This window comes from Lepisosteus oculatus, chromosome 8 (genome assembly GCF_040954835.1).
Source record: "Lepisosteus oculatus isolate fLepOcu1 chromosome 8, fLepOcu1.hap2, whole genome shotgun sequence".
Taxonomy (NCBI): Eukaryota; Metazoa; Chordata; class Actinopteri; order Semionotiformes; family Lepisosteidae; genus Lepisosteus; species Lepisosteus oculatus.
Window position 1 is genome coordinate 20,222,748 of NC_090703.1, and position 14,244 is coordinate 20,236,991.

The 14,244-nt window shown below is 39.7% G+C and overlaps 2 protein-coding genes across 4 annotated transcripts; one reads left to right on the plus strand and one right to left on the minus strand.

The window, feature by feature from the left end:
* The first annotated feature begins 58 nt into the window (after positions 1 to 58).
* Positions 59 to 10,274, plus strand: nusap1 (nucleolar and spindle associated protein 1). Its single transcript, XM_069193367.1, has 12 exons — positions 59 to 287; positions 1,886 to 1,954; positions 2,122 to 2,334; positions 4,021 to 4,192; positions 4,610 to 4,708; positions 5,227 to 5,339; positions 6,181 to 6,246; positions 6,433 to 6,605; positions 7,325 to 7,497; positions 8,088 to 8,216; positions 8,982 to 9,084; positions 9,857 to 10,274. The coding sequence occupies exons 1-12, from the start codon at positions 213 to 215 to the stop codon at positions 9,942 to 9,944; spliced, it is 1,473 nt and encodes a 490-aa protein (XP_069049468.1). The 5' UTR covers positions 59 to 212; the 3' UTR covers positions 9,945 to 10,274.
* A 211-nt stretch (positions 10,275 to 10,485) lies between these two features.
* ndufaf1 (NADH:ubiquinone oxidoreductase complex assembly factor 1) lies at positions 10,486 to 14,239 on the minus strand. Of its 3 annotated transcripts, none has more exons than XM_006632586.3 (5): positions 14,147 to 14,239; positions 12,326 to 12,899; positions 11,681 to 11,866; positions 11,241 to 11,315; positions 10,486 to 10,666 (listed from the first exon to the last, which is right to left on the minus strand). In XM_006632586.3, the coding sequence occupies exons 2-5, from the start codon at positions 12,812 to 12,814 to the stop codon at positions 10,526 to 10,528; spliced, it is 891 nt and encodes a 296-aa protein (XP_006632649.1). In that variant the 5' UTR covers positions 12,815 to 12,899; positions 14,147 to 14,239; the 3' UTR covers positions 10,486 to 10,525. The 3 variants fall into 3 exon arrangements, with proteins under 3 accessions (XP_006632649.1, XP_015206480.1, XP_015206479.1); XM_015350994.2 differs by lacking the exon at positions 14,147 to 14,239 and adding an exon at positions 13,729 to 13,816; XM_015350993.2 differs by lacking the exon at positions 14,147 to 14,239 and adding an exon at positions 13,710 to 13,799.
* Between the last annotated feature and the right edge of the window lie 5 nt (positions 14,240 to 14,244).

Sequence of the window (14,244 nt, forward strand, 5' to 3'; positions counted from 1 at the left end):
CCCGCCTCCTCTCAAAAGAGCGTGAGTGATTGGGCGAAAGTGGGTTTGTCTCTTGTGCTTCAAAGCCAATGGCAGAGCTTGACGCGCAGGTTTGAATTTGTGTTTGCAACGGTTGGGCAGGCGAGTTCGATCAGAGGCAGAAGCAAGGAGAAGAGACAGTTAAAACTGTGCAGGCATAACCGTGTAATAAATCCCCAAACTGGATAATCGAAATGGATTTGGATTCAATGAAATACGCGGAGCTGCAGCGGCTGGCGAAGGATGTTGGTCTGAAAGCCAATATGAAGGTGAGTACGACACTTTTTGAGATCCAAGCCATTTGTGTGTTGAACCGTCTAGGCGGGCTGCGGATTGTGTGATCTCGTTTGCTAAAGAGCTGCTGCAGACTGTTGTGTGCGTTTGTATATTAATTATAAACTCACATTTTGTAAATAAAAAAAACGAAATAAAAATACCCGATACTGTATCAGTATCGATTCAGAGCACAGATCAGTCTCGTGTACAAGAAAAAGGATTATAATCAATATTTATCAATAATCAATCTTTAATCTGCGATGTACTTTTATTCTGAAACAGCAGTGCATTCATTGCAAATTATGAATCTTCCAGGTTGGCTGCTCATATTTTTGCACGATCTTTTACAATCTCGGTGGTGTTTCTTACATTAAGCCTTTCGATTAGACACGCCTTACTACACATTTCTGCATATTTGTATTTTGTATAATAGTTTTAGTTGGTCGTGATAGTTCTGGATTAATTGAACAGTCGGTACTACCGAGAGCATGTACCGAAAGTGTTTTAAAGGAGCGCTTCTTTTAAATACGTTTCTCACTCGTTCAGTGCTTCAGGAGACTGAAAAAGTCTCGAAGTCCCGAGCGATGTGAAGGCAGTAGTTTCCTAGGCGTCAAGCGCTGCGCTGATATGCTTTTTTATGCCGTTAGCCTCACATCAAATCAATAGGAAAACTCAAGTCTTAGCCTGGATATAAATTTAGCTTTTTAAGTTAGAAAATGTTGCAGTTGTCACTGATGTGCATGTTTTACGCACCATAAGTAAGGTATGCATCGCTTGCACTCCATTTAATTAAGCGTTAATGAAAACTGAATGGGTCTAAGATTGGTCTAAGATGTCCTTGTTCTAGTGTGACTCTTATAATATTTGATATTTATGCATTTATCACGCCATTTTGTTTTTTGTGCACTCTTCCCTTTGTGATATATATATATATCGTATGCTATGTCATAATGCGTTTTTATTTTGTATTTTTCTTGTATTTTATTGGATGTGCCCAGGGACCTCAGATGTAAATGAGCTTTTTAGCTGTCTCTGGTGCACCTTAAGAGCTGTACATTGGCCTTGTTCAATAAACTAAACACGAGCCACAGACAAGTTTGAACAAAGTTCATAAGGATTTTGCACCAGCATCTATGAATTGGCTACATTACTCTGCTCTCCTCCCCACTGATAGCTGATGTGTGGTGAGTGTTCTGGCACACTATGGCTGCTGTCGCAACATCCAGTTGGATGCTGCACATTGGTGGTGGTGGAGGGGAGTCCCCATTACCTGTAAAGCGCTTTGAATGGAGTGTCCAGAAAAGTGCTATAGAAGTGTAAGCACTTATTATTATTATTTTTTTAATTATTATTATTATTATTATTATTATTATTATTATTATTATTATCATCAATGCTCAGCAGGGGAACCTCGAAAGTAGACAAGCTAAGCCACAGTGACAGAAAACCTGGATTTGAACTGCAGCTTAGTAGTGATCACCTTTAAATGCCGAAATGCATTCTGTTTTTGGTAATCACTCCTCAGTAATGAGGTCAGTATTCAAATATAGCATTCAGAAAGAGACACGGCACTAATTATCTCTTGTTACAGGCGGAGAAGCTTTTGAAAGCCCTCAAGGAGCATTTTGAGCAACAGGACAAAGGAGGGACCACAGAGAAAGTAAGAACATGTCTTTAATTTCCATGAAAATGTCAGTGTTTTTGTAAATGTAGAGCTTTCTATACTGTGGCTAAGAATGTTAATGTAATTCCTGTATACCTTACCCTGTTAAACGGCAGATCATCAGTGACTTGAGTTAGTTAAGGGCAGTGTTGTGTCTTCTCTAGGAGAATGAGGTCTCTACCGATTCTGCATCGAGTGAGAACTTAAATGTAAGCGAAGGCGAGCCGGACCAGAAGACGTTTGTGACGAAAAGGCGTGGACGGGGCAGGCAGCCAGTGAAGAGGAGGAAGCAGCAGGAGGAGGAGGAGGAGGAGGAGAGTACTGGAGAAATGGGGAAAGCAACGAGTCCCTTGAACAAGCCTGAATCCACCCCGCAGGTACCGCGCTCCGACCTTTCGGAAGGATGACGTCTTTCTGCTGTAACCTCCCTTCCCCAGCAGATCAGTTCCAATTCAGTTTAGTTTTAGAAAGCGCCTTTCACAACAAGGTTGCCCCAAGGCGCTTAACAAAGCAAGTGACCATATATGTTATGAATGCAGAACAGAAAGGACCAGAAGACAATGGAGGAGAGGAACCAAAAACCTCTAGGGGTCCAAGGTCAAGTGGCTGCCCAACCCCTTTGGGCATGCTAGCATTATCCAATTAAAAACAAGGAATAATGAATAAAAGTATTAGTCCATCCATCATGTCTTCTGTATGTCAGTACTCCATGCTGATCTCTGTAGACCAGCAAAAGCCGGGCACCATCTGAGTTGGATGCTGCATCACTGCCACATCATGGATATAGCTATCGTTTATATATAGCTGGATATAGCTATCCAGACATGTGGGGAGGAGAATAGGATAGTTTGGTCAGAACAGATGTATCTAACTGGTGGGCCAACATAGAAACACACAATGGCCTTCACAGCAGCACCTGCAGCCATGGTTGCAGCAGGCTATGATGTAAGGTGTGAGTAGGCTAGGCTGAAGTAATAGGTCTTCAGCCTGGATTTGAATACTGAGATTGACTCGGCATCCTGAACATGGAGTCGGAGACTGTTCAATAAGATAGGGGCCCTGTTTACTAAAGGCTATTTTTTTAATTAATGCGTGGAATATGAAGAAGACCTGCATCCTATGATCTAAGCGGGCGACTTGGATGGTATACATTAATAAGTTCCATTAGATAGACAGACGCCTGACCTCTGAGAGCCTTGTAAGTAAGTAGAAGGATTTTGAAGTCTGCCCTGTACCTGACAGGAAGCCAATGAAGAGAGCTATGTATAGGTGTTATATGGTTGTACTTTCTGCTCCTAGTAACAATTCTAGCTGCAGCATTCGGAATTTGCTGTTAGGTGTTGAAAGAGTGATGGGTGCTCCCTGATAGTAGGGCATTGCAGTAGTCTAACCTGCTGTATACAAGAGCATGAAATCCTCCTCACTTGAGCTCAAGAGAACTGCCTGTGTCTGAGAACAATTCAGGAGCATTCATGAATAATTAACATTGCTTTGGATTTATAAGTGGATATCAAAGGAGCCAAAAGTACTTTACACAGAGTTCTTTACACAACCATTTTATCTCCTGACTGAAGTACAGTCCCACTGCAGGTCAGGGCAAGAGTGAGAAACTATTGAATTAAAGAGGAAGAGAAGAGCATGATCTCAACACTTGTCACAACACAACTTGTCAGCGCCATGGGTTTTTTTAAACACCAGGTTGTTGGGAGCTTGGTTAAATATCCTAACTTTTCCCCATAAATGTAATCTGAAGCTTTGGTGTTACATCTTAGAAAATTGCAAAGGAGAGAAGAAAAGAAAAACATTATGTGTTTCTTCTCTTTTCAGTGTGGAATAAACCTTTACTTGTTCCTTTGCAGCCTACGCATGCTGACGCAGCTACCTTCTTGAACGTCTTAGAAGATTAACTTACTAACATTGTCTTTTTGGCGGATACTACATTAGTTTGGTTCTCATTTTCCCTTTTCACCAGGCAAATTTATTACTCTTTTGGATTTATTTTAAAATGCCCTTTTTGTTCGTTTTTGTTTGATGAAGTGTATTGTGTTCTCTTAATTCTGTAGGCCAGTGAAGAACCCCAGGTGCAGCCTAAGGCACTGAGTAGTGGCAAGAGGAGGAGGCTGACTCGAGCAGAGGAAGTCAGAAGTGCAGAGACAGCTGTACAGCCCCCAGACACTGCCCAGGTCCCCCAGCCCCAGTCCAGTGATAAACCGAAAAGGGCTGAAAAAGATGATGGTAAACAGCCTTGATTTCTCGGAGAGCAAATCCGTTCTGAATATCAGTGGTGGCCGTTTTGAGCAGTGTCTGACATGATTGCTCAATCATAGTGAAGTTGACTACGTTATATTGTGTGTTGCTCCAGCCTGTTGGGTTCCTCCTGATTATAAGTGGTACCTTACAGGAAAAAAAGTTATTTTTATGAAGATAAATTTGGGTAAGTACTCTTTCGTAAATCTGTCAAGTAGGTCATGGTTCAAGCTTGTATCATATCTTTACATAGCATTTCTTTTTTTTTTCATCCTGCACTGTTATTGTTTAACATATACAACTTGGTTCTCATGTTTTGTTGAATCTGTAACCTATAAATCCGAGCAGCGGGTTTTGTTTTGCAGTAGACTGTCTGTTTTATGCTTTGATTCCTTCTGTTTGCAGGAACAACACAAGCGGACACTCGTCAAATGGGGAAGATTCCACGACATGAAGGCCTCATGAAGAGGATGGGGAAAGCTGTACTGAAGCCCACAACCCCGAGTATGAAACTTGTTTTTCATCATTCATTAACAGATTAGCACCACAGAACTGGCATTTTCAGCAGAAGCACGAAAGAGGTTTCTGCTTCAAGCATAAACATTTAACCTCATTGAACATTGCAGTGTCTTTTAACCCATGTGTTATTTTGCTATTTTAAACCCAATCAAATTGCAACATTTAACTTTTACACCTCTGACTTCATAAAGAGTGGACCTAAAGTAGTCCTCTGACTTTGCAATTTGGGCCCAGGTGAAGAAGAAAAGTCCAGACTATTCCAGACACTAAAGGTAGTGTCTTTTTCCAAACAATGATTTTTGTGACTTGTAAAGTTTTATAAAATTATACGTGGTTCATGCATTTTGCTGTATATATGTGAATGGTGTGGTTATTTGGAATATGAACAGGATGGAATCTTAGATTTTGTGAAGTTATTACAAATCATATTTGAAATAGACTTTTGTTGTAAATCACTTTCAGCGTTGATAACACGGAACATTTTAAAATGTGTTCTTTTACAGACTTTAAAAAGCTCCACGAGGCTCACTTCAGTAAGATGGAATCCATTGATTCTTACGTTCAAAGGAAGAACAAGCAGATTGAAGCCTATAAGAGCTCAGTGAATGAAGTGAAGGTGAGTCTCTTTCCCCCCTAATTAAGAAATCATCAAGAAGGGTTGGTCCATTTTCAAATGCCAAAGTTAAAGCTAGAAATGAAAGCTTTTCATATAATATGTGAACTCAAAATATGTTTATAACGGCAAACGTATTAGAGATTGCAGTACCATTGCGGTGAGAAATTAAGCTGTTTACTGAGCTAGTTGACAGGGAACATATTTTAATTTCATTGTACCAGTATCTTCTTATTCTGTGATGTGATCTCATACATACTGTACATACAAACACTTCATACCCTTTGTGCCTCTTGTCAAATGTATAGGCCTAGCTGAAAACCTCCATTATTAAAATGTATCCTATTTCAGCCTAGCTGAAAACCTCCATTATATAAATGTATCCTGCCCTTCAGTAATTTCAAACAAAAACAGACACATGTTGTCAGTGTTAAAATGCACTGATCAGATTTAAGATACATGTGAATGTGTTATAGCAGATCTGTTGACTACTGTTGTCTGGTCGCAGTCTCTTAATTACGAGGGTCAGGCTCCGTCCAGGAGCATCTGGGCTGTCGGGCTCTGGACTGTGAGAAAACACCTTTACTGGTTGATCAACTTCAGATGCATCTATAAAGTCCCCAATATGTGAATTCCTATGAAATTCCCAGTTTAACTATTTTAGGAAATCGGTCACTTTGCTGGAATGAACATATTTTTTGCTAATTTAGGATTGAAACTAATTCTGTTTTGTTCCTTCAGTGTTCTAATTTGAAGCTGAACTAAAACCTGTTTTGTGACTGTTCGTTCTTTACACAGTATTTCTTTACCTTGGTTAATTGGTTTTTATTTTTGTTTCTTCTAGATGCTGTCGGAGAAGGCAAACATATTAAAACTGTCTGATAAAAGAACTCCCAGCACACTGGCTACGGTTAATATTTTTTATTGTAATTTATAACAATTTATTGTTTGAATTTAGCCACAAGATTTATATTTAACATGACATATTAGGAGACGGTGAATAATATTGCTCTGGGGAATAAAGGGACCAGTCAGTATTTTTAGCTCCTTCTGTTGTGAGTGTTGTTTGACAAGAACTACTTCTGTGTTTTTTTAGAAACCCAGTGCAGGCCGTGTGTCTTTGTTCAGCCCAAACAGTAAGGACAGAAGACCGACGACGAGCATTCCCTCACCGCGACGCAGGCCAACTCAGACCTCTGCCAGCAAACCTGCTCTGAGGGAGGCCTCTTCTTTCAAGCCTGTTCTCTCAGCTAGACGAATTAATGTCAGGTTGTGTTTTCTACTGAAACATTACTGTACTGAACCTTCTGTTCCTTTTCGGGCTACTACTTAGCATGTAGTATCTCTCAGGTAACACGGTTTGACACTAGTGCACTTTTTTCTTTAAATGTTACTTGGTTGAATTACTAGACTACAGTTTTAATTGTGTAAAGCCTAATCAATTCATTGCTCTCAAGAGGTTGGGTAGCATAATGGCTTTCTTTGGCATGTGTTTGACACCGGCTGCTTAAACGGTTTTAATAAAGCCGTTACTGACCCACCCTGGGAGTGCAGCCATTCTGTCAAGATTAAGTAGGCATGGTTAATTTGTAAATGATGCAGTACAAAGTTCTTCTAAAAGTCCAGAAGGCAGTCCTTGTTAGAGTTTCTAACTTGGTGAGGGGACAATTCTAGCCTGAGTTGTGCTGTTGAGAAACAGTTTTCTTTTATTGTCAATGTTTATTCATTTCTACTTCTAACAAAAAAGCAACAACAAAAACACCCCTTTGATATTTAGAACTAGTGTTCAGCACATGTTTTCCGATGGAATCTCTTCAATTAAGAATCCTGCAGCCAATTAGATTGTTACCATTGTGTTTGTTCGCTTCAGCCTCCAGGAACTTCAAAACCTGGAGCACCTGAAATGTTTTTATTTGCGGTGATGATCTGTTTTTGGACTAAAACTTATTTTTAAAGAAAACTGAAAGCTAATTCCAAATATGGTTTAGGTTCTCGGAAGCCACCAAGGACAATGAGCACAAGCGCTCTCTCGTGAAGACCCCAGCACGGAAGTCCCCCTACACAGTGGCCGAGTCCAGTACCCCAGGCGCCGGACCAGCAAAACGGGCCACATCAGAATCTAATAAACCAGGAGGCCCTGCCTCTCATTCCAAAGTGCAAGGTAGAGACTGACCACAACCATATTTGAACTTAATTAGGATTGACGTTGCATCTGTTACTGTTGCAATGTGATTGTATTAAGTGTGGGTGTGATTTGATCATGTGTAACATAACTGTACTAATCAAAACTTGGACACCTAATTTCCTAGCAGTTTTGAATCTTACCTACTGTAGACAAAAAGGAGAAGCATGTGGGAGTGACTAGTAACAATCCAGATTGTGTAACTTGTTAGCTGAGGCAGATAAATCATAGCGTTTTTTTAAATGATGGGTCTGGGGTTTTTCATTAAAATCATGTAGCTGATTCAGATTCCTTGTAAATGGGGATCATATGTATGCCTGCTATTGTGAAGGAAAATATATACTGTGATAGTGCAGAAATGGGGCACTGTTTTAAAATTATTTGCAGAATGCATGTGAAGGTTTTGCATTCATATACAAGACTGTTGATAGCACAGACAGAAATGGTAATTTACAAAGAAGGGTTTTGTTGTGTTTCTGTGAACATATTACACCCTGCCTCCAGTAACTACTCTTGTCCAGGTGCTCTATTGATGAATTGTCATTTACTTCAAACTTGTTTAATTGTAGTGACACCGTTCGTGTTCAAAGGAGATGCAAATACCAGCATTTCTGACACTCCAGGGACTAACGTGAAAAAAAATGCTTTTGATTTGAAGGCCAGCCTTGCTCGTCCTCTTTCCTACCAGCCACACAAAGGTAAGCTTCCACATTTAGCAGCTGGATTGCATTTTACAGATGTCGAACAAATGATATTCTATATGATAGTTTTACATTCATTCATGAATGTCCTAGCAATAACAATATATACTGTATACTGTAATTTAAATGTTTTATTTTGAAGCAAGGTTTTATACAAAGTATAATCATTCAGTCTGTGCGCTTCAGCTTTCTATAACTATACTGTATACATTACCTTCAGTGTTAAATTTAAATCTTTGCCGGCTGTGGTTTTTTTCAAGTTTGATGTAATGACTAAAGAGCATATTGTCTTGAAACGTTAGCAAAAATGTACACTTTTGGAAAAGGGCCCTCTGTTTTCCAGCCCAAATGGTGGAGAGCACATACAATACATACATTAATTAACTTAAATGGGATTAGCATATGGCATTTGCCCATTCTAAACCTTGTTACTATAACAAAGTATATCAAATTAAGGTTTATTTTTCTGTAAATGATTATACAATTGGCAGACCAAAGGTAGCCTAATTAGTCCAAATATCACTGTGCTTAGTCTGGGTTAAGTTAAAAAGCAGCCATACCCTAGGCTAATCAGGTCTCTCTGATTTGGTCTAGTTTCTCAGAAGGAGCCTAACAAAGCTCATGTGAACAAGCCTTAAACATGTTAAGTTAACACTGTCCAGTTATGGCTCTACATAGGAAGACAAATTACATTTATCAAGATTTACATTACATTTATCTTAATCTGTTGAATGTGTTATCAATGCCTTTGTTTTATTTAAGGGAAACTGAAGCCGTTTGGAGTGATTCAGGAAAATGCACCCCTCTTAAACAAGTCCCAGAATTCACACCAGAACAATTACAAACAACACCCAGTGCAGACAAGGTGAGCTGAATGTTGTAGCCATTTCTACAAAAACAGAATGATTTTTCTTTCATGATCTAATAAGATTTAAAACTGCTGCTTCTTGAAAATCACTGCTGATGTTACTTATCTGATGTATGCGAGTGTTAGATTGTACAAATGGCTTGTCTGGAATGATCTATGACAGGATTTCAATCTCATTTTCTGTGGCAGCCAGGTTAAATTTAATATAATTCAAGTCAGATATACAAACAATAAATTATTGAAATACATGGCACAACTGTCACATAGTCTTAATTGGCAGTGTTTTTTTTGGGCTTTATAACCGTTTCCCTTTAAATCACAGATCGAAGTCATTGTGTCCTCATTAGATGTTACTCTAGAAAACCGTACCAATTATCATTTGGATTACCCTTTTAACCATTTTTATTGAAGCTTCTGATAATCACAGCAGTGATATTTTGCATTTCATGTTTTTTTTTATATTACAGTGTTAAACAAAATCTATGATAACAGTAAATAGGAACACTGCAGTTGAATAGAATTATATCACAGGGAGTTTGTTTGTGAGACTGATACAGTAACTTCACAAAGAGATCCTGCTTTGTGATCAAAGAGGAAAGATGTAAATCCTGGCCAAATACTCTTAATTGTGTCTGCTACATGGGCCCTAGGGGACAGACCCAGCGCGGTATAGCAAGTTATGACCTTCTCCGATGTAGCATTCCAGTTTACATTGTAAAGCCTCAGTATGATGCTAATGGAACCTGTAATGTGTCTTGATTTCTTTCAGGGAAGAGAGGCGTACGCTCCACACAAAAGACAGGAAGCAGAAAAAAGACAAACTGCTTGGAACCCGAAGAGGCTTAGTACTGAATTGAGCCTTTAAATCATCCAAGCATTTCTCCATGTTCTGTAAATACTACTCATCTTTTTTTTGTACCCGTCTTCACTGCTTGATGTTATTTGACCTTAAAGTAATGTTTTATTTGGTGTCGAGCTGGTGTCAATAATGCTTTTAAGTAGGCTTTATGCAAAGCGCTAATTTAAGAAATCCAATACTGTCAAAGCCTTTTCAAAATGCTTGTAAAATGGTAATTCAGTAGTCTACGTTGTAAATAAAATACATTAAGGTGTTGTTTATAAAAGCAAGGGTCAAAATATCATGCCCAAAACTATACACAATACATAACTCATTTGTTTTTACATAACTAAGAGCAGTTTGTTTTAATGCTTCTATGGTTAAAAATAATTTTAATGATCGTTTAGTTTCACAGTGGGCCACATTTTATGTATTTAATGTCTCTGAGATAGAACACTGCTTCCAACATTAACTCTGGGAAGTCTAGTGAGGAGATAAAGAAAAGATTGTGAACTTTTTTTTATACCTCTGGGAAAGCAAGAAAAATTAGAACAGACCACTCTTGTACATTATTCTTTAATACAGATCTGGTATTGCCCCTTACACTTCAGGATTCCTCTTGTATTTCTCATAAGCAAACTCCTCGGCGTGTGCACGGTCATTACACACAGCTATGAAGTCTATCTCCAGTTGAAATGGTCCATCTGTCTTGTCACCCAGTGTGAACCCTATTGTGTTGATCTGAAAAAGAGTTACAGCTGATAAGCCTTACAGGAGAAAAGAGCTTGTGTAGCTAGTGGGATTCCAATTAACTGGAAAAGCAAATCCTGCAAGCCAGGAGGTCAAGACTGCAAAGGATTATTTTAGAATCCTGATGGAATGGTGGCTGTTTCCCTTGTGAGATGCTTACGTTGTTCCATGGCTGTAGCAGTTTTCTTTGCCTTTCTGAGACTATAGATTTATTTGAAGGACATAACCAAAACAGAAAGAGCTCAGCTTTTAATATTTGTAGTGGATCAAAGGGTGAGAACTTACAGATGACCAGAAATGCAAAACAGCTGTCAATACTTGTATACATCAACAAATCTTTTTCTTTGACAAAGTATACAATCTCCCACAGGAAAGCACTTTTTAGAATCTCCACTCGGCTCTGTTATAAAATGTCAGGGTAACCAGTATTTCACTAAACATTTATCAGGAAACAGATCCAAGTGGATTGCTTAGAAGGTGGAATAATAGATGTGCCAAAAATTCTAGTTTCACTGATGCAGTCAAAACACAGTTTACAATTTCACTGACACAGTGACATTCTCACCTTATCTAACCACAGTGGGTGCTGATTGTCTTGTATTCTTCCCCGGCTCGAGAGAAAAAACTTTGAAAATGGAATCTGGAAAGGAAACCAGTTCATTAAACTTGTAGAAAGGACTGAATGTACATAATGATTTTTATTCCCTTAAGAAAGTCTTGATCCCAGTTCTGTACCTATAGTTATGGTCCAATTAAACCAATAATGAGTCTGATTTAGGTTAAGAGCCCAGCTAGAGTGAAACATACTAGTACTAGAGCACCAGGATTAAGGACCCCTACCTTAAGGCTTTGTGCAAGTCACAAGCTAATGAAGTATATATGAAAAGAGTGAATTAATTTTTAAAAAGCTTGACTGAACAAATCCAGGTATAGAATTTAACTCCTCCACTAACAAATGGAAATGAGACCAAATGATTGTAATCCTCTGAGATGTGTGCGTCTTACCTTGACATCCTGCCAGAAGGGTCCGCCGCGTGTGAACAGGAAGTAGTTGTACATGTCATCTCTCTGGTGGGAGAAGTAGGTCTCGGTAGCAATGTTAATCATCCACGGCCGCCCGTCTCCGCGGATGCGCAGGTGCAGAGTATTAAAACTGGACCAGTCGTGGTGCTTCTTCCGATCAAAGGCATTCTACAGGGAAATATTTTTACCAGCATTACTAGGCAAACATTGCAATCCTGTCTCTTGCCAACGTGTCATTTAGGAAATTAACTTGGGCCTGTCTTGGGGGAACTCTATCTACCTCTCTTGAATAATTAAAATCTCATTTTTAATATATTCCAATAGCCTAGTCTGCCATATTTGCAGTTCAGAATATAGTGTAAATACCATGAAAACACTACTTAAGAAGTAGAGGAACTGATAGTAATTAAGATCATAATACGGAGTCTATGGCCAGTGCTAATGGCATTAAATGCCAAGGACTGTAGTGCCCTGAGAAGTCTAGAGAGGAGATAATACAAATACCTTTGTATTTTAACTGATAACTATTACCAACTCCCAAATCAATCAAAACATTGATGTAAATTCCCATAACGGCAGTGTGGCCAGACATTGCCCTTGACTACCAGACTGCTTGTGTGTACTGACCAGTGGCTGTCTGGAGCGCAGAGTGCAGTAGCCGCTGTACCGTGTCTCCCCATCTCTGGGAGGCGCTGTATACAGAGTGCCATACAGCAGGCAGGTTTGGTTGTTTCTCCCCAGCTTCAGGTATGCTTCACTCTTCCCTCCGATCTCCTGGTCCGAGGACACTACCCACTGTTCCAGGCTCTCTGGACCCCTGAATTCCCATAACAACTTTGTCTGTTCCAGCATATGCTCCCTGAGGCTCCTCCCCTCCGGCCCCACCCAGCGCTCCACCATCTCCTGCTTCAGCAGCCCAAAATGCTTCTTCACGCCCTCCACCCCCTTGGGGAAGCTAAAGCGGATCTTCTTCCAAGGCGGCGTGTTGTCCTGAGGCTGGCCTGGTCTCCGATAGCTCTGTGCAGCCCCTCGCGTAGACACTACGCCCCAACACGGGGGCGTGAGCCTGGAGCCCAGGCGACACGCACCGAGCCGGGTCGATGTGGACAGAGCCATCGTCCGTCAAGCGAGTCCGTCTACACTGTTGCAGCCGGCTTCCCTGCAGCACGGGCTGCAGCTCTACATGTGCTGAAACACCGATCTAAAGAGGGGAAAAAATGAAAAATGCTCCGGCATCCCTAATCCCTGATGTCCTGCACACCACTGCAAGGGCCTTATGATTCTACCGGAGAGCATGATGAAGCCTAACGTACTAGTAGCAGCACGGAAGCAGGAGAAGTGATGAGTGCAGTCTTACTATGTTCTCCAGTGCACGAATAATTCGACTGTTGGCTTTCTCTATACTTTTAGAGAAAAATAAATGGCGATAAAATATATATTTTTTTAAAAAAATAGGGAATTCTATTACTTATGTTATTGTACTGCATTCGAGAAGATGAAAAAAAAGAGTCTGAACAAATGTCATAATGTGCATGTCTGCTACCATTATTTCTACATATTAGTTTCAGGTTTTACTACATCAATGTAACAGCAAATGCACCTTTTGGCCTCGGAAAGCAGACTTGAATTGAAATGAATCGGCGCACGTCCAAAAAGTTTTAAGATGTGGCTCATCCCCGTTTACCTGCACTAGAGTGTGGAGAATAGAGCTGGAACTATGTATACTTCACAATCCGACGTTTACAATTAATAAGGATTTGTCCAAAGTCTAATTTATGTCTATGTGAAGTAAGTTTCTGGAGTGTCCAAAAAAGCGATATATAAGTATAAGCAATTATTATTAAGTGATCTTTCCTGAATAAAACTGGCGTCTTTTAACTGAAATGATCCCCTTAAACTTCGTTCTGTATGCACGTTACGCAAATTGTCTTGTAAATTAACCTAAAACCTTCAGGTAAAGATGAAAAAATATAGATACCAAAAATAAACAGCCCTCTTTCCATATACTTACACTATGAAAAATATGCTACCTTGATAAACGTGCCTCCACTATACTTGCAGCTTGTTTTTCAAGTACAGTCCGTCGCGACAACTCGTCCCCCGGTAACATTTTGCAAGCACATTGAGTTCCTAAGCCTATAACTACTGTTACGAACTACTACTAGTGAATCTGAGATTACATCTATATATTGACTAATAATTGCACTCCTTAATAAGTGGTCAAATGTAACAACATGCGATAGGCTCCAGTCATATCCAGTATCACAGTGTCACTTCTATAAAAACAATTTCATTTAAATTAAAAAGTAACACCGTATTATTACATATCTACTGTACTAACTAAAATACGTATTTAAAGAGGTATCAAGAATTCACATGAGTCAGTCAATCAACAAGTAATATTCTTTAACATCTGCTTTAGAAAGTATTATTTTATAACATTCCTACCTGGAAAGACCTTCTCAGTCTGTCCTACTGATCACGATCGCGTATCACACGTCACGGGTGACGTCTTACGACAGGTCCCAGCGAATGAAGCGTGAGAT